The sequence below is a fragment of the Pleurodeles waltl genome, chromosome 2_2, assembly GCF_031143425.1.
Source record: "Pleurodeles waltl isolate 20211129_DDA chromosome 2_2, aPleWal1.hap1.20221129, whole genome shotgun sequence".
NCBI classification, from domain to species: Eukaryota; Metazoa; Chordata; class Amphibia; order Caudata; family Salamandridae; genus Pleurodeles; species Pleurodeles waltl.
In genome coordinates, this window is record NC_090439.1 from 1,157,791,373 (window position 1) to 1,157,818,965 (window position 27,593).

The following is a 27,593-nucleotide window of genomic DNA, read 5'->3' on the forward strand; positions in this document are numbered from 1 at the left end:
CTTCACAATCCACTGCAAGATACAACACCTACCTCGAGGGAACACATAGTACAATAAACTGCACTATATTGTACCTAATTGTAAAGAGCATGCTGTGCACCTACCTGGAAGGAACACACTGTATTATACAATGCGCTGCACTACACAACACCTACCTGGAAAGAAGACACTGTACTGTACAATACACTGCACTACACAGCACCTACCTGGAAGGAGCACACTGTAGTATACAATACACTGCACTACACAGCACCTACCTGGAAGAAGCACACACTACTGTACAATACACTGCACCTACCTGGAAGGAGAACACAGTACAATACTCTGCACTACACAGCACATACCTAGAAGGAGCAAACTATACAACACACTCCAATACATCCCACCTACCTGGAAGGAGCACACAGTACCGTACATTACACTGCACTACACAGCACCTCCCTAGAAGGAGCACAAAGTACTGTACAATGCACTGCACTACACAAAACCTACCTGGAAGGAGCACACTGTACTGTACAATACACTACACTGCACAGCACTTATCTGGAAGGAGCAAACTATACAATACACACCACTACACTGCACCTACCTGGAATCAGTACACTGTACTCTACAAATCACTAGCCAAAAAGCACCTACCTGGTTAGGAGCACACTGTACTGAACAATACACTGCACAACACAGCACAGGACCTACCTGAAAGGAGCACACTATACTGTCCAATAAACTGCACTAACATCACTTACCTGGAAGGACCACACTTTACTGTACAATACACTGCACTACACAGCACCTACCTGGAAGGAGCACACTGTACTGTACAGTATACTACACTACACAGCACCTACCTGGAAGGATCACACTGCAGAATACACTGCACTACACAACACCTACTTGGAAGGAGAGCACTGTACTGTAGAATACACTGCACTACACAGGACGTACCTGCAAGGACCACACTGTAGAATACACTGCACCTACCTCGAAGGAGCACACTGTACTTTACAATACACTGCACTACACAGCACCTACCTAGAAGGTGCACACTGTACTCTACAATACACTATTCTGCACCTACCTGGAAGGAGCACACTGTACTGAACAATACACTACACAAGAAAACACCTACCTGAAAGGAGCACACTGTACTGTCCAATAAACTGCACTAACAGCACTTACCTGGAAGGACCACACTTTACTGTACAATACACTGCACAGCACCTACCTGGAAGAAGCACACTGTACTGTACAATATACTGCACTACACAGCACCTACCTGGAAGGATCACACTGTAGAATACACTGTACTACACAACACCTACCTGGAAGGAGAACACTGTACTGTAGAATACACTGCACTACACAGGACATACCTGCAAGGACCACACTGTAGAATACACTGCACCTACCTGGAAGGAGCACACTGTACTTTACAATACACTGCACTACACAGCACTTACCTAGAAGGTGCACACTGTACTCTACAATACACTACAGTATTCTGCACCTACCTGAAAGGAGCACACTGTACTGTCCAATAAACTGCACTAACAGCACTTACCTGGAAGGACCACACTTTACTGTACAATACACTGCCCTGCACAGCACCTACTTGGAGGGAGGACACTGTACTGTACAATATACTGCACTACACAGCACCTACCTGGAAGGATCACACTGTAGAATACACTGTACTACACAACACCTACCTGGAAGGAGAACACTGTACTGTAGAATACACTGCACTACACAGGACATACCTGCAAGGACCACACTGTAGAATACACTGCACCTACCTGGAAGGAGCACACTGTACAATACACTGCACTACACAGCACATGCCTGGAAGGAGCACACTGTATTGTACAATACACTGCATTACACAGCACCTACCGGGAAGGAGCACACTGTAGTGTACAATACACTGCACTACACAGCACCTACCTGGAAGGACCACACTGTAGAAAACACTACACTACACTACACAGAACCTACTTGGAAGGAGCATACTGAACAATACACTGTTGACCACAGCACCTGCCTAGACGGAGCACACTGTACTATACAATACACTGCACTACACAACACCTACCTGGAAAGAAGACACTGTACTGTAAAATACACTGAACAACACAGCACCTACCTGGAAGGAGCACACTGTGCAATACACTGCACTAACAGAACCTACATAGAAGCAGCACATTCTACTTCACAGTGCACTGCACGATACAACACCTACCTGGAAGGAACACATAGTACAATAAACTGCACTATACTGCACCTACCTATAAAGAGCATGCTGTGCAATACACTGCACTATACAGCACCTACCTGGAAGGAGCACAGTGTACTGTACAATACACTGCACTACACAGCACCTACCTGGAAGGAGCACACTGTACAATACACTGCACTTTCAGAACCTACGTAGAAGCAGCACATTGTACTAAAAAATGCACTGCACGATACAACACCTACCTGGAAGGAACACATAGTACACTAAACTGCACTATACTGCACCTACCTGTAAAGAGCATGCTGTGCACCTAACTGGAAGGAGCACACTTTATTATACAATACACTGCACTACACAACACCTACCTGGAAAGAAGACACTGTACTGTACAATACACTAAACTACACAGCACCTACCTGGAAGGAGCACGCTGTAGTGTACAATACACTGTACTACACAGCACCTACCTCGAAGCACACTGTACTATACAATACACTGCACTACACCAGAGCCACCTAGAAGGGGCACACTGTACAATACACTGCACTACACAGCACCTACCTGGAAGGAACACACTGTACTATACAATACACAGCACCTACCTGGAAGCGAACGCTGTACTGTACTGTGCAATACACTGCACTGCACAGCACCTACCTGGAAGGACAACACTGTAGAATGCACTGCACCTACCTGGAAGGAGCACACTGTAGAATACACGGCACTACACAGTACCTACCTGGACGGACCACACAATAAAATACACTGCACTACACACCACCTACCTGGACGTAGGACACTGTACTGCACAATACACTGCACTGCACAGCACCTACATGCAAGGACCACACTCTAGAATGCACTGCACCTACCTGGAAGGAGCACACTGTAGAATACAGGGCACTACACAGCACCTACCTGGACGGACCACACAATACAATACACTGCACTACACACCACCTACCTGGAAAGAGCATACTGTACTGTACAATACACTGCATTACACCACATCTATCTGTAAGAAGCAAACAGTACTATACACTGCACTGTAGAAGGAGTACACCGCACAATACACTGCACTACATAGGAACTATGTGGAAGAAAGACACACTACAATACACTGCATTACACAGCACCTACCTGGATGGAGCACACTACACTTTACAATACACTCCACTACACAGCACCTACGTAGAAGGAGCACACTGTACAATACACTGTACTACACAGCACCTACCTGGAAGGAGCATACTGACTGTGCAATACTTTGTACTACACTGCACCTACCTGCTAGAAGAACACTGTACTGTACAATACACTGCACTACACAGCACTGACCTGGAAGGAACAAATAGTACAATAAACTGCACTATATTGCACCTAAATGTAAAGAACACCCTGAGCGATACACTGTACTGCACAATACACTGGCCTAACAGCACCTAACTGGTTAGGATCACACTGTACTTTACAATCCACTGCACTACACATCACCTACCTAGAAGGTGCACACTGTACTGTACAATACACTTCACGGTACAACACCTACCTGGAAGGAACACATAGTACAATATACTGCACTATACTGCACCTATCTGTAAAGAGCACACTGAGTAATACACTGCACTACGCAGCACCTTCCTGGAAGGAGCACACTGTACTATACAATACACTGCACTACACAGCATCTACCTGGAAGGGGGACACTGTACTGTACAATACACTGCACTGCACCTACCTGCAACAACCACACTCTAGAATACACTGCACCTACCTGAAAGGAGCAAACTGTACTGTACAATACACTGCACTACACAGCACCTACCTGGAAGGAGCATACTGTACAATACACTGCACTACACACCACCTATGTGGAACGAGCACACCGTACTGTACAATACACTGCACTATAGAAGGAGCACACCGCACAATAGACCGCACTACATAGCAACTACCGGGAAGGGAGGCACACTAAAATACACTACACTACACCTACCTGGAAGGATCACACTATACTGTACAATACACTGCACTACACAGCATCTACCTGCCAGGACCACACTGTAGAATACACTGCACTACACAGCACCTACCTGGAAGGATCACACTATACTATACAATATACTCCACTACACAGCATCTACCTGCAAGGACCACACTGTAGAATACACTGCACCTACCTGGAAGGAGCACACTGTACTGTACAATACACTGCACTACACAGCACCTATCTGCAAGGAACATGCAGTACGCTAAACTGCACTATACTGCACCTACATATAAAGTGCACACTGGGCAATACACTGCACTACATAGCACCAACTGGAAGGAGCACACTGTAGTGTACAATACACTGCAGTACACAGCACCTATGTGGAAGGAGCACACTGTACAATACACTGCACTATAGAAGGAGCACACTATACTGTACAATACACTGCACTACGCAGCACCTACATGGAAGGAGCAGACTGTACTGTACAATACACTGCACAACACCACACCTACCTGGAAGGAGCACACTGTACTTCACAACACACTGGCCTAACAGCACCTACCTAGTTACGAGCACACTGTACTATACAATACACTGCACTACACACCACCTACCTAGACTGTGAACACTGTACTGTACAATACACTGCACAATACAACACCTACCTGGAAGGAACACATAGTACAATAAACTGCAGTATACTGCACCTACCTGTAAAGAGCACACTGAGCAATACACTGCACTACACAGCCCCTACCTGGAAGGAGCACACAGTACTATAGAATACACTGCACAGCACCTACCTGGAAGGAGAACACTATACTGTACAATACACTGCACTGCACAGCACCTACCTGCAAGGAACACAATGTAGAATACACTGCACCTACATGTAAGGAGCATACTGTACTGTACAATACACTGCACTACACAGCACCTACCTGCAAGGATCACATAGTACACTAAACTGCACTACACTGCACCTATCTGTAAAGAGCACCCTGAGCAATACAGTGCACTACACAGCCCCTACCTGGAAGGAGCACACTGTACTATACAATATACTGCACTGCATAGCACCAACCTGGAAGGAGAACACTGTACTGTACAATACACTGCACTACACAGCGCCTACCTGGAAGGAGAACACTGTGCAATACACTGCACTAACAGAAGCAGCACATTCTGCTTCACAATGCACTGCACGATACAACACCTACCTGGAAGGAACACATAGTACAATAAACTGCACTATACTGCACCTACCTGTAAAGAGCACACTGCACAATACACTGCACTACACAGCACCTACCTGGAAGGAGCACACTGTACGGTGCAATACACTGCACTGCATAGCACCTACCTGGAAGGAGCACACTGTACATTACACTGCACTAACAGAACCTATGTAGAAGCAGCACATTTTACTTCACAATGCACTGCAAGATACAACACCTACCTGGAGGGAACACATAGTACAATAAACTGCACTACATTGCACCTACCTGTAAACAGCATGCAGTGCACCTACCTGGAAGGAGCACACTGTAGTGTACAATACACTGCACTACACAGCACCTACCTGGAAGAAGAACACACTACTGTACAATACACTGCACCTACCTGGAAGGAGAACAGTATAATACACTGCACTACACAGCACATACCTAGAAGGAGCAAACTATACAATACACTCCACTACATCCCACCTACCTGGAAGGAGCACACAGTACTGTACATTACACTGCACTACACAGCACCTACCTAGGAGGAGCACAAAGTACTGTACAATGCACTGCACTACACAACACCTACCTGGAAGGAGCACCCTGTACTGTACAATACACTACAGTGCACAGCACATATCTGGAAGGAGCAAACTATACAATACACACCACTACACTACACCTACCTGGAATCAGTACACTGTACTCTACAAATCACTAGCCTAAAAGCCCCTTCCTGGTTAGGAGCACACTGGACTGAACAATACACTGCACAACACAGCACAGGAGCTACCTGAAAGGAGCACACTGTACTGTCCAATAAACTGCACTAACAGCACTTACCTGGAAGGACCACACTTTACTGTACAATACACTGCACTACACAGCACCTACCTGGAAGGAGCACACTGTAATGTACAGTATACTGCACTACACAGCACCTACCTGGAAGGATCACACTGTAGAATACACTGCACTACACAACACCTACTTGGAAGGAGAGCACTGTACTGTAGAATACACTGCACTACACAGGACGTACCTGCAAGGACCACACTGTAGAATACACTGCACCTACCTTGAAGGAGCAAACTGTACTGCAGAATACACTGCACTACACAGCACCTACGTGGAAGGAGCACACTATACTGTACAATACACTGCACTAACACCTACTTATAAGGAGCACACTGTACTGTACCATAGACTGCCCTACACAGCACCTACCTGGATGGAAGACATAGTACAATAAACTGAACTATGCTGCACCTATCTGTAAAGAGCACACTGAGCAATACACTGCACTACAGAGCACCTGCCTGGAAGGAGCACACTGTAGTGTACAATACACTGCACTACACAGCACCTACCTTTAAGGACCACACTGTAGAAAACACTGCACTACACTACACAGAACCTACTTGGAAGGAGCACACTGTACAAAACACTGTTGACCACAGCACCTGCCTAGACGGAGCACACTGTACTATATAATACACTGCACTACACAACACCTACCTGGAAAGAAGACACTGAACTGTACAATACACTGCACTACACAGCACCTACCTGGAAGGAGCACAATCTGTAATACACTGCACTAACAGAACCTACATAGAAGCAACACATTCTACTTCACAATGCACTGCACGATACAACACCTACGTGGAAGCAACACATAGTACAATAAACTGCACTATACTGCACCTACCTGTAAAGAGCATGCTGTGCAATACACTGCACTACACAGCACCTACCTGGAAGGAGTAGTGTACTGTACAATACACTGCACCACACAGCACCTACCTGGAAGGAGCACACTGTACAATACACTGCACTTACAGAACCTACATATAAGTAGCACATTGTACTTCACAATGCACTGCACAATACAACACCTACCTGGAAGGAACACATAGTACACTAAACTGCACTATACTGCACCTACCTGTAAAGAGTATGCTGTGCACCTACCTGGAAGGAGCACACTTTATTATACAATACACTGCACTAAACAACACCTACCTGGAAAGAAGACACTGTACTGTACAATCCACTGCACTACACAGCACCTACCTGGAAGGAGCACACTGTAGTGTACAATACACTGCACTACACAGCACCTCCCTCAAAGCACACTGTACTATACAATACACTGCACTACACCACAGCCACCTAAAAGGGGCACACTGTACAATACACTGCACTACACAGCATCTTCCTGGAAGGAGCACACTGTACTATACAATACACTGCACTACACCTACCTGCAAGGACCACACTGTAGAATACACTGCACCTACCTGAAAGGAGAACACTATACTTTACAATACACTGCACGACACAGCACCTACCTGGAAGGAGCATACTGTACAATACACTGCACTACACACCACCTACGTGGAACGAGCACACCGTACTGTACAATACAATGCACTATAGAAGGAGCACACCGCACAATACACCGCACTACATAGCAACTGCCGGGAAGGAAGGCACACTAAAATACACTGCACTACACAGCACCTACCTGGAAGGATCACACTATACTGTACAATACGCTGCACTACACAGCATCTACCTGCCAGGACCACACTGTAGAATACACTGCACTACACAGCACCTACCTGGAAGGATCACACTATACTGTACAATACACTCCACTACACAGCATCTACCTGCAAGGACCACACTGTAGAATACACTGCACCTACCTGGAAGGAGCACACTGTACTGTACAATACACTGCACTACACAGCACCTATCTGCAAGGAACATACAGTACGCTAAACTGCACTATACTGCACCTACATATAAAGCGCACGGTGAGCAATATACTGCACTACACAGCACCTACCTAGAAGGAGCACACTGTACTGTACAATACACAGCACCAACTGGAAGGAGCACACTGTAGTGTACAATACACTGCAGTACACAGCACCTACGTGAAAGTAGCACACTGTATAATACACTGCACTATAGAAGAAGCACACTGTACTGTACAATACACTGCACTACACAGCACCTACCTGGAAGGAGCAAACTGTACTGTACAATACACTGGCCTAACAGCACCTACCTAGTTACGCGCACACTGTACTATACAATACACTGCACTACACATCACCTACCTAGACTGTGAACACTGTACTGTACAATACACTGCACGATACAACACCTACCTGGAAGGAACACATAGTACAATAAACTGCACTATACTGCACCTACCTGTAAAGAGTATCCTGTGCACCTACCTGGAAGGAGCACACTTTATTATACAATACACTGCACTACACAACACCTACCTGGAAAGAAGACACTGTACTGTACAATACACTGCACTACACAGCACCTACCTGGAAGGAGCACACTGTAGTGTACAAGACACTGCATTGCACAGCACCTACATCGAAGAACACTGTATTATACATTACACTACACCACAGCCACCTAGAAGGGGCACACTGTACAATACACTGCATTACGCAGCACCTTCCTGGAAGGAGCATACTGTACTATACAATACACTGCACTACACAGCATCTACCTGGAAGGAGAACAATGTACTGTACAATACACTGCACTGCACCTACCTGCAAGGACCAGACTGTAGAATACACTGCACCTACCTGAAAGGAGCACACTGTACTGTACAATACACTGCACTACACAGCACCTACCTGGAAGGAGCATACTGTACAATACACTGCACTACACAACACCTACGTGGAACGAGCACACCGTACTGTACAATACACTGCACTATAGAAGGAGCACACCGCACAATACACCGCACTACATAGCAACTACCGGGAAGGAAGGCACACTAAAATACACTGCACTACACAGCACCTACCTGGAAGGATCACACTATACTGTACAATACACTGCACTACACAGCATCTACCTGCCAGGACCACACTGTAGAATACACTGCACAACACAGCACCTACCTGGAAGGATCACACTATACTGTACAATACACTCCACTACACAGCATCTACCTGCAAGGACCACACTGTAGAATACACTGCACCTACCTGGAAGGAGCACACTGTACTGTACAATACACTGCACTACACAGCACCTATCTGCAAGGAACATACAGTACGCTAAACTGCACTATACTGCACCTACATATAAAGCGCACGGTGAGCAATATACTGCACTACACAGCACCTACCTAGAAGGAGCACACTGTACTGTACAATACACAGCACCAACTGGAAGGAGCACACTGTAGTGTACAATACACTGCAGTACACAGCACCTACGTGGAAGGAGCACACTGTATAATACACTGCACTATAGAAGAAGCACACTGTACTTTACAATACACTGCACTACACAGCACCTACCTGGAAGGAGCAAACTGTACTGTACAATACACTGGCCTAACAGCACCTACCTAGTTACGCGCACACTATACTATACAATACACTGCACTACACATCACCTACCTAGACTGTGAACACTGTACTGTACAATACACTGCACAATACAACACCTACCTGGAAGGAACACATAGTACAATAAACTGCACTATACTGCACCTACCTGTAAAGAGTATGCTGTGCACCTACCTGGAAGGAGCACACTTTATTATACAATACACTGCACTACACAACACCTACCTGGAAAGAAGACACTGTACTGTACAATACACTGCACTACACAGCACCTACCTGGAAGGAGCACACTGTAGTGTACAATACACTGCACTACACAGCACCTACATCGAAGAACACTGTATTATACATTACACTACACTACAGCCACCTAGAAGGGGCACATTGTACAATACACTGCATTACGCAGCACCTTCCTGGAAGGAGCATACTGTACTATACAATACACTGCACTACACAGCATCTACCTGGAAGGAGAACAACGTACTGTACAATACACTGCACTGCACCTACCTGCAAGGACCAGGCTGTAGAATACACTGCACCTACCTGAAAGGAGCACACTGTACTGTACAATACACTGCACTACACAGCACCTACCTGGAAGGAGCACACTGTACTGTACAATACACTGCACTACACAGCACCTATCTGCAAGGAACATACAGTACGCTAAACTGCACTATACTGCACCTACATATAAAGCGCACGGTGAGCAATATACTGCACTACACAGCACCTACCTAGAAGGAGCACACTGTACTGTACAATACACAGCACCAACTGGAAGGAGCACACTGTAGTGTACAATACACTGCAGTACACAGCACCTACGTGGAAGGAGCACACTGTATAATACACTGCACTATAGAAGAAGCACACTGTACTTTACAATACACTGCACTACACAGCACCTACCTGGAAGGAGCAAACTGTACTGTACAATACACTGGCCTAACAGCACCTACCTAGTTACGCGCACACTATACTATACAATACACTGCACTACACATCACCTACCTAGACTGTGAACACTGTACTGTACAATACACTGCACAATACAACACCTACCTGGAAGGAACACATAGTACAATAAACTGCACTATACTGCACCTACCTGTAAAGAGTATGCTGTGCACCTACCTGGAAGGAGCACACTTTATTATACAATACACTGCACTACACAACACCTACCTGGAAAGAAGACACTGTACTGTACAATACACTGCACTACACAGCACCTACCTGGAAGGAGCACACTGTAGTGTACAATACACTGCACTACACAGCACCTACATCGAAGAACACTGTATTATACATTACACTACACTACAGCCACCTAGAAGGGGCACATTGTACAATACACTGCATTACGCAGCACCTTCCTGGAAGGAGCATACTGTACTATACAATACACTGCACTACACAGCATCTACCTGGAAGGAGAACAACGTACTGTACAATACACTGCACTGCACCTACCTGCAAGGACCAGGCTGTAGAATACACTGCACCTACCTGAAAGGAGCACACTGTACTGTACAATACACTGCACTACACAGCACCTACCTGGAAGGAGCATACTGTACAATACACTGCACTACACACCACCTACGTGGAACGAGCACACCGTACTGTACAATACACTCCACTATAGAAGGAACACACCGCACAATACACTGCACTACACAGCACCTACCTGGAAGGATCACACTATACTGTAGAATACACTCCACTACACAGCATCTACCTGCAAGGACCACACTGTAGAATACACTGCACCTCCCTGGAAGGAGCACACTGTACTGTACAATACACTGCACAGCACCAATCTGCAAGGAACATGCAGTACGCTAAACTGCACTATACTGCAACTACATATAAAGTGCACACTGAGCAATATACTGCACTACACAGCACCTACCTAGAAGGAGCACACTGTACTGTACAATACACTGCACTACACAGCACCAACTGGAAGGAGCACACTGTAGTGTATAATACACTGCTGTACATAGCACCTACGTGGAAGGAGCACACTGTACAATACACTGCACTATAGAAGGAGCACACTGTACTGTACAATACACTGCACTACACAGCACCTACCTGGAAGGAGCAGACTGTACTGTACAATACACTGCACAACACCACACCTACCTGGAAGGAGAACACTGTACTGCACAATACACTGGCCTAACAGCACCTACCTAGTTACGAGCACACTGTACTATACAATACACTGCACTACACATCACCTACCTAGACTGTGAACACTGCACTGTACAATACACTGCACGATACAACACCTACCAGGAAGGAACACATAGTACACTAAACTGCACTATACTGCACCTACCTGTAAGGAGCACACTGAGCAATACACTGCACTATACAGCCCCTACCTGGAAGGAGCAAACAGTACTATACAATACACTGCCCAGTACCTACCTGGAAGGAGAACACTGTACTGTACAATACACTGCACAGCACCTACCTGCAAGGAACACAATGTAGAATACACTGCACCTACACATAAGGAGCACACTGTACTGTACAATACACTGCACTACACAGCATCTACCTGCAAGGATCACATAGTACACTAAACTGCACCTATCTGTAAAGAGCACTATGAGCAATACAGTGCACTACACAGCCCCTACCTGGAAGGAGCAGACTGTACTGTACAATACACTGCACAACACCACACCTACCTGGAAGGAGCACACTGTACTGCACAATACACTGGCCTAACAGCACCTACCTAGTTACGAGCACACTGTACTATACAATACACTGCACTACACATCACCTACCTAGACTGTGAACACTGTACTGTACAATACACTGCACGATACAACACTTACCTGGAAGGAACACATAGTACAATAAACTGCACTATACTGCACCTACCTGTAAGGAGCACACTGAGCAATACACTGTACTATACAGCCCCTACCTGGAAGGAGCACACAGTACTATACAATACACTGCACAGCACCAACCTGGAAGGAGAACACTGAACTGTACAATACACTGCACAGCACCTACCTGCAAGGAACACAATGTAGAATACACTGCACCTACACATAAGGAGCACACTGTACTGTACAATACACTGCACTACACAGCATCTACCTGCAAGGATCACACAGTACACTAAATTGCACTATACTGCACCTATCTGTAAAGAGCACTATGAGCAATACAGTGCACTACACAGCCCCTACCTGGAAGGAGCACACTGTACTATACAATACACTGCACTGCATAGTACCAACCCGGAAGGAGAACACTGTACTCTACTGTACAATACACTGCACTGCACAGCACCTACATGGAAGGAGCACACTGTACTGTACAGTACACTGCACTACAAAGTACCTACCTGCAAGGAACACATAGTACACTAAACTGCACTGTACTGCACCTACATGTAAAGAGCACACTGAGCAATATACTGCACTACACAGCACCTACCTAGAAGGAGCACACTGTATTGTACAATACACTGCACTACACAGCCCCTACGTGGAATGAACACATAGTACAATAAACTGCATTATACTGCACCTACCTCTAAAGTGCACACTGAGCAATACACTGCACTACACCTACCTGGAAGGACAACACTGTACTGTACAATACACTGCACTACACAGCGCCAACTGGAAGCAGCAGACTGTACTGTACATTGCACTGCACTACACCGCACCTACCTGGATGTAGGACACTGTACTTTACAATACACTGCATTGCACAGCACCTACCTGCAAGGAGCACACTGTAGAATACACTGCACCACTTGTAAGGAGCACACTGTACTGTACAATACACTGTGCGATACAACAACTACCTGGAAGAAACACATAGTACAATAAACTGCACTGTACTGCACCTATCTCTAAAGAGCACTCTTAGCAATACACTGCACTGCACAGCACCTACCTGGAAGGAGCACACTGTACTGTACACTCCACTCCACTGCATCTACCTGCAAGGACCACACTGTAGAATACACTGCACCTACATGGAAGGAGCACACTGTACTGTACAATACACTGCACTACAAAGCACCTACCTGCAAGGAACACATAGTACAATAAAATGCACTGTACTGCATTTATCTGTAAAGAGCATTCTGAGCAATACACTGCACAACACCTTCCTGGAAGGAGCACACTGTACTGTACAATACACTGGCCTAAACAACAACTACCTGGTTAGGTGCACACTGTACTGTAAAATACACTGCACTACACAACACACTACACAGCACCAACTGGAAGCAGCAGACTGTACTGTACATTGCACTGCACTACACCGCACCTACCTGGACGTAGGACACTGTACTGTACAAAACACTGCACTGCACAGCACCTACCTGCAAGGACCACACTGTAGAATACAATGCACCACTTGTAAGGAGCACACTGTACTGTACAATACACTATGCGATACAACAACTACCTGGAAGAAACACATAGTACAATAAACTGCACTGTACTGCACCTATCTCTAAAGAGCACTCTTAGCAATACACTGCACTGCACAGCACCTACCTGGAAGGAGCACACTGTAATGTACACTCCACTCCACTGCATCTACCTGCAAGGACCACACTGTAGAATACACTGCACCTACAAGGAAGGAGCACACTGTACTGTGCAATACACTGCACTACAAAGCACCTACCTGCAAGGAACACATAGTACAATAAAATGCACTGTACTGCATTTATCTGCCTACCTGGAAGGAACACATTGGACAATAAACTGCACTGTACTGCATTTACCTGTAAAGAGCACACAGTACAATACACTGCGCTACACAGCACCTACCTGGAAGGAGCAGAGAGTACTGTTCAATACACTGCACTATACAACACCTATATGGAAGGGGCACACTGTACTGTACAATACACTGCACTACTATGCAGCTACCTGGAAGGAGAACTGTACAATGCACTGCACTACACCACACCTACCTGGAAGAAGCACACTGTACTGTACAATACACTGCACTACACCACACATACCTGGAAGGAGCATACTGTACTGAACAATACACTGGCCTAACAGCAGCTACCTGGTTAGGAGCACACTGTACTGTAAAATACACTGCACTATACAGCACCTGCCTGAAAGGAGCACACTGCACTGTACAATACACTGCACTACATCACACCTACCTGGAGGGAGCACAATGTACTGTACAATACACTGCACTACATCCCACCTACCTGCAAGGAGCAGACTGTACTGTACAATACACTTGCCTAACAGCACCCACCTGGTTAGGAGCACACTGTACTGTACAATACACTGCACTACACAGCACCCACCTGGAGGGTGCACACAGTACAATACACTGCACTATACAGCTTCTACTTTGAAGGAGCAGACTATACAATACACTGCACTACACAGCACCTACCTGGAAGGAGTACACTGTACTGTGCTTTACACAGCACTATCCAGCACCTACCTGAAAGGACCACACTGTAGAATACACTGCACTATGCAGCACCTACCGGGAAGGAGCACACTGTACTGTACAATACACTGCACTAACAGCACCTACCTCGAAGGAATACACTGTACAAAACACTGTACTACACAGCACCTACCCCTGAAGGAGCACACTTTACTGTACAATACACTGCACTAACAAAACTTACCGGGAGGGAGCACACTGTACTGTACAAATACACTGTACTACACAGCACCTACCTGGAAGGAACACATAGTACAATAAACTAAACTATACTTCACCTACCTGTAAAGAGCACACTGAGCAATACAATGCACTACACAGCACCTACCTGGAAGGAGTACAATAAACGGCACTATATTGCACCTACCTGTAAAGAGCACACTGAGCAATACACTGCACTACACAGGACCTACCTGTAAGGAACACATAGTACAATAAGCTGCACTATACTGCGCCTCCATGTAAAGAGCACACTTAGCAATACACTGCACTACACAGCACCTACCCGGAAGGAGCACACAGTACAATAGACTGCACCTCACAGCATCTACCTGGAAGGAGCAGACTGTACTGTACAATACACTGCAAATACCTGGAAGGAGTACAATATACTGTGCAATACGCTGCACTACACAGCACCTACCTGGAAGGAGCACAATTTACTGTACAATACAGTGCACTACACAGCACCTAACCGGAAGAACAACACTGTACAATACACTGCACTACACAGCACCTGCAAGGAAGGAGCACACTGTACTGTACAATACAATGCACTACACAGCACCTACCTGGAAGAAGCACACTGTACAATACACTGCACTACACAACACGTACCTAGAAGGTGCACACTGTACTGTACAATACACTGCACGATACAACACCTACCTGGAAGGAACACATAGTACAATAAACTGCACTATATTGCACCTACCTGGAAGGAGCACACTATACTGTACAATACACTGCACTACACAGCACCGACCTGGAAGAAACACATAGTACAATAAACTGCACTATATTGCACATACCTGTAAAGAGCACACTGAGCAATACACTGCACTACACAGGACCTACCTGTAAGGAACACATAGTACAATAAACTGCACTATACTGCGCCTCCATGTAAAGAGCACACTGAGCAATACACTGCACTACACAGCACCTACCTAGAATGTACCCACTGTACTGTATAATCCACTGCACTAAACAGCCGCTACCTGGAAGGAACACATAGTACAATAAACTGCACCATACTGCGCCTACATGTAAAGAGCACTCTGAGCGATACACTGCACTACACAGCACCTACCTGGAAGAACCACATTGTACTGTACAATACACCGCACGTACCTGGAAGAAGCATACTGTACTGTACATTACGCTGGCCCAACAGCAGCTACCTGGTTAGGAGCACAATATACTTTAAAATACACTGCACCATACAGCACCTACCTGGTAGGAGCACACTGTAATGTACAATACACTGCACTACACCTCACCTACCTGGAGGGAGCACAGTGTACTATACAATACACTGCACTACACCCCATTCTGCCTGAATGGAGCAGACTGTAATGTACAAAAACACTGGCCTAACAGCTCCTACCAGGTTAGGAGCACACTGTAGTGTACCATACACTGCACAACAGAGCACCTACCTGGAGGGAGCACACAGTACAATATACTGCACAACACATCACCTACCTGGAAGGAGCACACTGTACTGTGCATTACACAGTACCTACCTGGAAGGAGCACACTGTACTGTACAATACACTGCACTACACCTCACCTACCTGGACAGAGCAGACAGCACTGTACAATACACTGGCCTAACAGCACCTACCTGGTTAGAAGCATCCTGTACTGTACAATACACTGCACTACACGGGACCTACCTGGAAGGAGCACAGTGTAGAATAGACTGCACTGCACAGCAACTACCTGGAAGGGGCACACTGTATGGTACAAAACACTGCACTACACCAGACCTACATAGAAGGAGTACAAGGTACTGCACAATACATTGGCCTAACAGCACCTACCTGGAAGGAGCACACTGTACTGTGCATTACACAGCACTATACAGCACTTACCTGGAAGGAGCACACTGTACTGTCAAATACACTGCACTACACAGCACCTACCTGGAAGGAGCACACTGTAATGTGCATTACCCTAATTTTTGGTAGACCGCTGAAGTCGCGCCCACCACATGACCTCCATATTATGACCGCTGGCTGCTCCCCGCCACATACTGGGCGGAAAGTCGCTAGCAGCCATACTGGCGGTCAGCAGTCTAGTGGAGCTTGCCAACACTGCCCGCCGTATTACAACATTGTAAACGGCGTGGCGGTGTTGGGTTGGCAGGGAGCTGGTGGCAAAGCAAGCACCATGGACCCCGTGTCCTCCCAGACGACGACCACCAGGTAAGGTGATCGGCATACAGCGGAGGGGGGGTGGTGTTGAGTGTTGTGTGCCTGAATGGGGGGGTGAATTTGGGGGAGGTGGGGGCGTTGTGTGTGTTTGTGCAAGTGTCTGTGTGCTTGTGTGAATGTGTGCATGCAGGGGGTGGAGGGAGTGTCGTGGCCATGTGTGTGTGAATGAGTGAGCGTGGATTTGTGCGTGTACATGTGTGGATTGGGGAGCGTGGGTAAGTACTGGGATCGGGGGTGAGTATGGGGATCAGGGGGAGGGGGTGTGTATGGGGATCGGGGGAGGGGGGAGTACGGGGATGGGGGTGGGCTCCTGATGGGGTCGGGTTGGGGGTGGCTCCTACATGGAAGGGGGGTTGAGGAGTCCTGTAGTGGCGACAGGAATGAAGATTCCTGTCACCAGTATCCTTACCCCCAAGGGATTTCGTGACAGGGCTGCTGCCAGTTCAATGCCGCAGTCATAATTTAGAGGTCCTGCACCGTCACGCTGTTGGCGGTCTGGTCGTGACCAGCGGTTTGGCGAGGCCGGACCGTCAGGGTCATAATGACCCCCATAGTGTGCTCAGACCCCAGGGGTTCCCAAAAGGATTAACAGAGACTAAAGTAGATAATACTAAAGCTCTATTTGTGGTAGTGTTGTCGAGCAGTTAGGCTTATCAGAGGGTAGTGCTAAGCATTTGTTGTACCCACACAAATAATAAGGGAAGCACACACTCAATGACTAAGTAAATCCAGGCCAATGGTTTTTATATAGCAAAAATATATTTTCTTACTTTATTTCTAGAACCACAAGACTGAAGTTGCAGGTAACTGGAGAATGGAATGGAGTCCTGTACTCACGTTGTAACTGTACTAACTTTTCTCCCCACCCTAGAACTGTTTCTGAAAATTGCAGTGTGTCAACTTTGAAAACAGATTATTGCTATTTGTTTGAAAATCGTATAACTCGCCAATTCTAAACAAAGTGGTATTGTACTTACTTGCAAACTTACTTGCCTGCAACTTGAACCTTGTGGTTCCAGTCTCCGGGGGTTAGGATGTCCACAGGTTGGGGTTCAATATAACCCCAAACACCCACCACCAGAAACAGGGGGCCAGTCGGGTGCAGAGGTCAAAGTCAAGGTTGATTTAACATGGGCTCCTACGGAGACGGGGCACTCTGAATCAGGCCTGCTTGCAGGTAAGTACCCGTGTCTTAGGAGGGCAGACTTGGGGGGTTTAGAGGAGCACCGGGGGGGGGGGGGACAGGTCAGCACCTAACACACACCCTCAGCGGCGCAGGGGCAGCTGGGTGCAGGGTGCAAACACAGCGTCAGGCTCCCAATGCTATCCTATGGGGGGACCCCAGGAGTCACAAAGATGCTGCAGGTGAAGTCCAGGGGGTCGGTTATAGAAAACCACCAACTGGACGAGGAGGAGGGCCGCCTGCTGGACATTGTTGGACCGGTGGTCGAATTTCCCAAGGCCAGGGCGCTGCGGGTGCAGGGGTAGGGTTGGTGTTGGGTATCTTCATCCGGATTCTTCGCGGTCAGGGGTGGTCCTCTGGATTCGGGCTGCACACAGCATCGTGTTCGACAGGAGGGGTCAACCCAGGGTGGGGACTTGCTCAGAATCGCCTCTGGACCAGCTTTAGCTGGTTGGGCCACTGGGACACGGACTGTGGAAGTCGGGTGCAGAGTGGGTAGGATACTGGCTGGAGTTCCCTGGGGCATTGTAACAGGAGGTCTGAGCCTTTGATGCTCACCGCCAAGAGTTACAGTTTCTGCGGGGGAAGTGTGAAGCACCTCCACTCAGTGCAGGCTTTGTTTCTGGCCTCAGAGAGCACAAAGGCCCTCACCACATGGGGTCAGAAACTCGTCTCTCAGCAGCAGGCTGGCACAGACCAGTCAGTCCTGCACTAAAGGATTGGGTAAAATACAGGGGGCATTTTTTAATAAATTCAACACTGGCATCAGTGTGCGTTTAATGTGCTGAGAAGTTTGATATCAAACTTCCCAGACTTTAGTGAAGCCATTATGGAGCTGTGGTGTTCGTAATGACAAACTCCCAGTCCATATACTCAATATGGCTAAACTGCACTTACAATGTCTAAGAATGGACTTAGACACTCTAGGGGCACATTGCTCATGTAGCTATGCCCTCACCTGTGGTATAGTGCACCCTGCCTTAGGGCTGTAAGGTTTGCTAGGGGGGTGGCCTACCTATACCACAGGAAGTGGTTTGTGGGCATGGCATCCTGAGGGGAATGCCATGTCAACTTTACCCTTTTCTTCCCATCAGCACACACAAGTTGCATTGGCAGTGTGCATGTGTTTGGTGAGGGGTCCCTTAAGGTGGCACATTATATGCTGAAGCCCTTAGGAACCCTCCCTGGTCACAGAGCTCTTGGTACCACTGATACCTTTTACAAGGGACTTAGCTGTGGGGCAGGGGTGTGCCAATTGTGGAAAAATGGTACAGTTTTAGGGAGTGAACACAGGTGCTTGGGCCTGGTGAGCAGGATCCCAGCACACAGTCAAGTTGGCATCAGATATCAGGCAAAAAGTGTGGGGGGGTACTGCACACAAGGGGCCAGCTTCCTACAACTAGAGAATACACCATACAAGACAGAACGTAGTTCTAGGCAGGATACAGCACTAGAGAGCACAACAGAATAGACAGTGCATACTTCACAAAACGCTGCACCAGATGGCACACTGTACTACATGTCACAATGTACCAGATGGCTTGTTGCACAAGAGAGCACACTGCATTACACAGTGCACTATACTACACTGTCCACAGTGCAGCACTAGACAGTGTACTGCAGTAAATGGTACAATTGGAGCATCATCTCTATTCCCAACCAAATCCGTTTATCTTTTGAGCACAGCTCAAGACTTCTGCTCATGCACAACCTTAATCTTGGCTAGCCTCCACTTTTGTGCCGCCCCTTACTTCATTCCGGATACTGACTCTCAGTTTGTTACCTCACGAGCGCGGACACTTCCTTTTGAAGCAGCTGACTGCACTTTTACAAATGGTCTCAAGCAATGCACCCCCTCTCTAAAGCTGCCCACCGCTGACAGTGGTATCAGGGGAGCCTTGGGTTTGCCTCCTCCCTTGCCACTGACTTGGTAGGTCACACAGGAGCGACAAAACTCCTTGACCTTCTCTGACGTCTGGGGCAAGTAGAAGTGGTTGACCAGCCTCTCTCAGGTGTTGGTCACCCCCAGATGCCCAGCCAAGGGGTTATCATGGACAATGTTAAGGAGGAACTCCCTGTGCTGCTGAGGGTCCACCAGCACGGCTCAGGAGTTAGCACCACCGAGGGGGTCAGTGCGTGACAGATCTTTCCACAGTAAAAGCTGTAGCTGTAGCTGGTGGAGGCCAAAGGTCTCAGTGTGGACACCGACATATAATAACATTCAGCACAACTCTATTTACCTTTATATTTCTTCATCTCCTCTTCAGGTTTCAGAGTTATCATAACTTCTTTTTCCTTTGTTTTCTTCAACTCACTCTCTGGACCCTGAAACTTCACCTTCTTACACCTGAAGGACACACAAATCATTTTAGTGTTTGAGAAGACTCAGAGTCTACAGGATCTGAAAAGGAACAGCACAAACACAAACGCACGCACACACACATACACAACGGCTCTGGGTGGGCATCCACAAGTGTCACACATTATCCCTTCTACTATGCACACCCCTCTGCTCAGACCTTTGCAGGGATTAGCACATGATAATACAAGCTTCAGGATCTCAGAGAAAAACTCAGAAACTAACACACATGGCCTCTCTCTCTCTCCACCTCCCTTTCTGTCTATTTATCTGATTACCTGTATAACTCTTTCTTCTTCTCTCACATCACTTTGTGCTCCTCGCTCCCTCTGGTCCTCTCTTTCAGAAAGCTCCAGATATTGCAAAGGTATCTGTGCACATTGATTGTTACTACAAACAATCACACAGACTCTGTGTGCTGCGCTGTCTCGACTTTATTTCATCCTCCCACCTTCTCCCTCTTTCCTTCTCTCTCTGCGACTCTAACAGCACAAACATAATTGTGCACAATTGTTGTTACTACCCTCACACCCTCTACCTCTGTCTCAGCATCTCTCAGCCCCTCTTTGCTTCTCTGTAACTGAATAATACTTGTCACACACACACGTTTGTTCTTTTTTTTCTCTCATATTAACTCTCTTGGTTTGTTAGAGTCGCTGACAGTTCTTGGGATCTCAAAAGCAGATGTGAATAATCACACACTATCTCTTTCATTCCCTCTCTCACTCTCTACTCATGCCTCTTGATCTTCTACTCACTCTCGTGATCCCCCTCGTCTGTCAGGCTCACTCTCTCTCTCTTGCTTTCTTCCTCTCCTGCAAAATCTCAGTAGAGCTGAGTAGGACTATCTGTGAGATCCTGCACCCTGTCTGTGAAAGCCGTCAACCTGGAATTACTACATCTCCTGCATCGTAGAATCATTGAACTTCTCCACCTTGGGATCCTTGTAATCCTACACTGTGGAATCTTTGGAGTCATGGTCCTTGGAAGCTCTGCATTTCTGCATCTTAGAATCTCTGGATCCCTGTACACTGGAATCTCTGGATCCCTGTACACTGGAATCTCTGGATCCCTGTACCTCAGAATCTCTGGATCCCTGTACCTCAGAATCTCTGGATCCCTGTATCTTGGAAGCTCTGGATCCCTGTACCTTGGAAGCTCTGGATCCCTGTACCTTGGAATCTCTGGATCCCTGTACCTCAGCATCTCTGGAGCCCTGTACCTCAGCATCTCTGGATCCCTGTACCTCGGAATCTCTGGATCCCTGTACCTCGGAATCTCTGGATCCCTGTCCCTTGGAATCTCTGGATCCCTGTACCTTGGAATCTCTGGATCCCTGTACCTTGGAATCTCTGGATCCATGTACCTTGGACTCTCTGGATCCCTGTACCTTGGAATCTCTGGATCTCTCTACCTTGTAATAACTGAAGGCCTGTTCCTTGAAATCTCTAAAGAGCTTAATAATGGACTCACTTAAGTCCTGCATTTTAGATTCAAATCATTTTTATTGGTATGTAATATTCTACAGTGATCGCATTGTATGACCCAGCTGGAAGGGGGCTGCATAGTGATAATAATTATATAGCTGTATTAAAAGTAATAACATAGAATGGGATGAAAGGTAAACAAAGCATCCCCCCTCCCGCCCTCCCTCCTCCCGGGAGCACATTTACCCATTAATACAGCAACAATGTGAGAAAACACTAAAGGTTAAACCCCTACATGTTCCTGTTCACTGTATCATGGCTGGTGTGTCGTGAAGTCTCAGGAGACGGAGATATCTGGGGCAGGTTAACTCCCTAAACTCCATAGAAAGGAGCGTCAGAAATGAGCCCCATAACTCTCTGAAAGAGTCTGCTTGGCTCGTCAATGTCAGAGTAATATTCTCCATGCCTAAGATGAGCCACAGGTGGTGTATCATCACAGGTGTTGGGGAAGAGTATCAGTACCCCAGTGAGTGAGTATGTTTTGAGTGGCCGAACCCAATGCCAACCCTATTAGACACCCCCTATGTTCACAGATTCTACGCTTGCCATATTTTTAGCTGTGTGACGTGCCCTGTAGTATATTGTAAGGAAATGCCTCTTTGGCATGGTTACCACCTGACTTTTTGCCTTTGCTGATGCTAAGTTTTGATTTGAAAATGTGCTGAGGCCTGCTAACCAGGCCCCAGCACCAGTGTTCTTTCCCTAACCTGTACTTTTGTTTCCACAATTGGCACACCCTGGCATCCAGGTAAGTCCCTTGTAACTGGTACCCCTGGTACCAAGGGCCCTGATGCCAGGGAAGGTCTCTAAGGGCTGCAGCATATCTTATGCCACCCTGGGGACCCCTCACTCAGCACAGACACACTGCTTGCCAGCTTGTGTGTGCTGGTGAGGACAAAACGAGTCTTCTACAGGCCCCCAAAAACCTGCACAGGAGGGTGGGCCCAGAGCCTCTTCACAAAAATGTTTGGGTACAAGGGTAAAAACTTTGATCCCCAAAAGGCCTGGTGTTGTAGCTGTAATCAGCCTGGACACCAAACTGGAGACAAGGCCTGTCCAAAGAAAAGTACCACTTATAACTCCACTCCAGCTAACACTGGAATGGCTAGTCTCCAAGTGGGATCAACAGTGTGCCCAGAGCAAATCAGGTGTCACACTGAAGCTACATTAGTCTCTGAGGGTGGGGTGGATTTAGCCACACTGGCTGCCTGGCCTCCTAACATGCAAAAATACAGGCAGCAGCTCTTAATAAATGGGACAAGTGTAGAAGGCCTGAGGGATACAGGTGCCAGTGTCACCATGGTGACAGAGAAACTGTTTTCCCCTGGTCAATACCTGGCTGGACAAACGTATCCAGTCACCAACGCTGACAATCAGACTAAAGTACATCCCATGGCTATGGTAACTTTAGAGTGGGGAGGGGTCAATGGCCTGAAACAGGTGGTGGTCTCCTCCAATATCCCAGTAGACTGTTTGCTTGGAAATGACCTGGAGTCCTCAGCATGGGCTGAGGTAGAACTGAAAACCCATGCAGCCATGCTGGGTATCCCTGAACTGGTGTGTGTCAAGACAAGGGCACAGTGCAAGGCTCAGGGCGAAAACGTAGAGCTGGAGCCTGGAAAAAGGGCCCAGCCTACCAAGAGAAAAGGAAAGACAACTGGGAAACCAGCTGCAACACAACAACAAAAAGAGAACCTCTCTTCTCAGGAAGAAGTTCTGCCCTCTGAGGGAACTGAGCCTCTAGAGTTAGAACCTTATCAGGTTGAGCTCTTAGGCCCAGGGGGGCCCTCAAGGGAGCAGCTGTGTAAGGGGCAAGAAACCTGTCCCTCTCTTGAAGGCTTTAGGCAGCAAGCTGCTGAAGAGTCCAATGGCAAGAAAACTGGAACACATAGGGTCTATTGGGAAGATGGACTCCTGTACACTGAGGCAAGAGATCCCAAACCTGGTGCCACTAGGAGAGTGGTAGTGCCTCAGGAGTTTAGAGAGTTAATACTGACCTTAGCCCATGATATTCCTCTTGCTGGGCATTTGGGCAAACCAAGACGTGGGAGAGACTAGTCAACCACTTCTACTGGCCCAACATGTCCCAGAAAGTCAAGGAGTTTTGTGTCTCCTGTACCACCTGTCAAGCCAGTGGTAAGACAGGTGGACATCCAAAGGACCCCCTCATTCTACTTCCAGTGGTGGGGGTCCCCTTTGAAAGAGTGGGTGTCGACATAGTGGGTCCACTGGAACCTCCCACAGCCTCAGGGAACATGTACATACTAGTAGTAGTGGATCATGCTACTAGATACCCTGAAGCTATTCCCCTTAGGTCGACTACTGCCCCTGCAGTAGCCAAGGCCCTCATTAGTATTTTTACCAGAGTGGGTTTTCCTAAAGAGGTGGTGTCTGACAGAGGTACCAACTTCATGTCAGCATACCTGAAACACATGTGGAATGAGTGTGGAGTGACTTATAAATTCACTACACCATACCATCCACAAACTAATGGCCTTGTTGAGAGATTCAACAAGACATTAAAAGGCATGATCATGGGGCTCCCTGAAAAACTCAAAAGGAGATGGGATGTCCTCCTGCCATGTCTGTTTTTCGCTTACAGAGAGGTGCCTTAGAAGGAAGTAGGGTTCTCACCCTTTGAACTTCTGTTTGGCCACCCTGTAAGGGGACCACTAGCTCTTGTGAAAGAAGGCTGGGAGAGACCTCTTCATGAGCCTAAACAAGACATAGTGGACTATGTACTTGGCCTACGTTCAAGGATGGCAGAGTACATGGAAAAGGCAAGTAAAAACCTTGAGGCTAGCCAACAGCTCCAGAAGTTTTGGTATGACCAAAAGGCTGCAATGGTTGAATTTCAACCAGGGCAGAAAGTCTGAGTTTTGGAGCCTATGGCTCCCAGGGCACTTCAGGACAAATGGAGTGGCCCTTACCCAGTACTAGAGAAGAAGAGTCAGGTCACCTACCTGGTGGACCTAGGCACTAGCAGGAGCCCCAAGAGGGTGATCCATGTGAACCGCCATAAGCTCTTCCATGATAAGGCTGATGTGAATCTGTTGATGTTAACAGATGAGGACCAGGAAGCTGAGAGTGAACATCTCCCTGATCTCCTTTCATCAAACACTAAAGATGGCTCAGTTGATGGAGTGATCTACTCAGACACCCTCTCTAGCCAACAGCAATCTGACTGCAGGAAGGTCCTGCAACAGTTTGCTGAGCTCTTTTCCCTAACCCCTGGTCAGACACACCTGTGTACCCATGATGGGGACACAGGAGACAGCATGCCTGTCAAAAACAACATTTTCAGACAGTCTGACCAAGTTAAGGAAAGCATCAAAGTGGAAGTCCACAAGATGCTGGAATTGGGAGTCATTGAGCACTCTGACAGCCCCTGGCCTAGCCCAGTGGTCTTAGTCCCCAAACCTCACACCAAAGATGGAAAGAGAGAGATGAGGTTTTGTGTGGACTACAGAGGACTTAATTCTGTCACCAAGACAGATGCCCATCCCATTCCAAGGGCTGATGAACTGATTGACAAATTGGGTGCTGCCAAATTCTTAAGTACCTTTGACTTAACTGCAGGGTACTGGCAAATGAAAATGGCACCAGGAGCAAAAGAAAAGACAGCATTCTCCACACCTGATGGGCATTATCAGGTTACTGTTATGCCCTTTGGTTTAAAGAATGCCCCTGCCACCTTCCAAAGGTTGGTGAATCAAGTCCTTGCTGGTTTGGAGTCCTTTAGTGCAGCTTATCTTGATGATATTGCTGTCTTTAGCTCCAGCTGGCAGGATCACCTGGTCCACCTGAAGAAGGTTTTGAAGGCTCTGCAGTCAGCAGGCCTCTCTATCAAGGCATCCAAATGCCAGATAGGGCAGGGAACTGTGGTTTACTTGGGACACCTTGTAGGTGGAGGCCAAGTTCAGCCACTCCAGCCTAAGATCCAGACTATTCTGGACTGGGCAGCTCCAAAAACCCAGACTCAAGTCAGGGCATTCCTTGGCTTGACTGGGTACTACAGGAGGTTTGTGAAGGGATATGGATCCATAGTGACAGCCCTCACAGAACTTACCTCCAAGAAAATGCCCAAGAAAGTAAACTGGACTGTAGAATGCCAACAGGCCTTTGACACCCTGAAACAAGCAATGTGCACAGCACCAGTTCTAAAAGCTCCAGATTACTCCAAACAGTTCATTGTGCAGACAAATGCCTCTGAACATGGGATAGGGGCAGTTTTGTCCCAAACAAATGATGATGGCCTTGACCAGCCTGTTGCTTTCATTAGCAGGAGGTTACTCCCCAGGGAGCAGCGTTGGAGTGCCATTGAGAGGGAGGCCTTTGCTGTGGTTTGGTCCCTGAAGAAGCTGAGACCATAACTCTTTGGTACTCACTTTGTAGTTCAAACTGACCACAGACCTCTCAGATGGCTGATGCAAATGAAAGGTGAAAATCCAAAACTGTTGAGGTGGTCCATCTCCCTACAGGGAATGGACTTTATAGTGGAACACAGACCTGGGACTGCCCATGCCAATGCAGATGGCCTTTCCAGGTTCTTCCACTTAGAAAATGAAGACTCTCTTGGGAAAGGTTAGTCTCATCCTCTTTCGTTTGGGGGGAGGGGTTGTGTAAGGAAATGCCTCCTTGGCATGGTTACCCCCTGACTTTTTGCCTTTGCTGATGCTAAGCTTTGATTTGAAAGTGTGCTGAGGCCTGCTAATCAGGCCCCAGCACCAGTGTTCTTTCCCTAACCTGTACTT

At 47.2% G+C, this 27,593-nt stretch overlaps 1 protein-coding gene across 1 annotated transcript in view; it reads right to left on the bottom strand.

Moving 5' to 3' along the window:
- LOC138282989 (E3 ubiquitin-protein ligase TRIM39-like) overlaps positions 1-27,593 on the bottom strand; it is a 119,367-nt gene that overhangs the window by 18,576 nt on the left and 73,198 nt on the right. Inside the window, exon 5 of the mRNA XM_069221082.1 lies at positions 21,234-21,340. Within this exon, the coding sequence (XP_069077183.1) occupies positions 21,234-21,340 (107 nt within the window). The remainder of the gene's footprint in view (positions 1-21,233; positions 21,341-27,593) is intronic.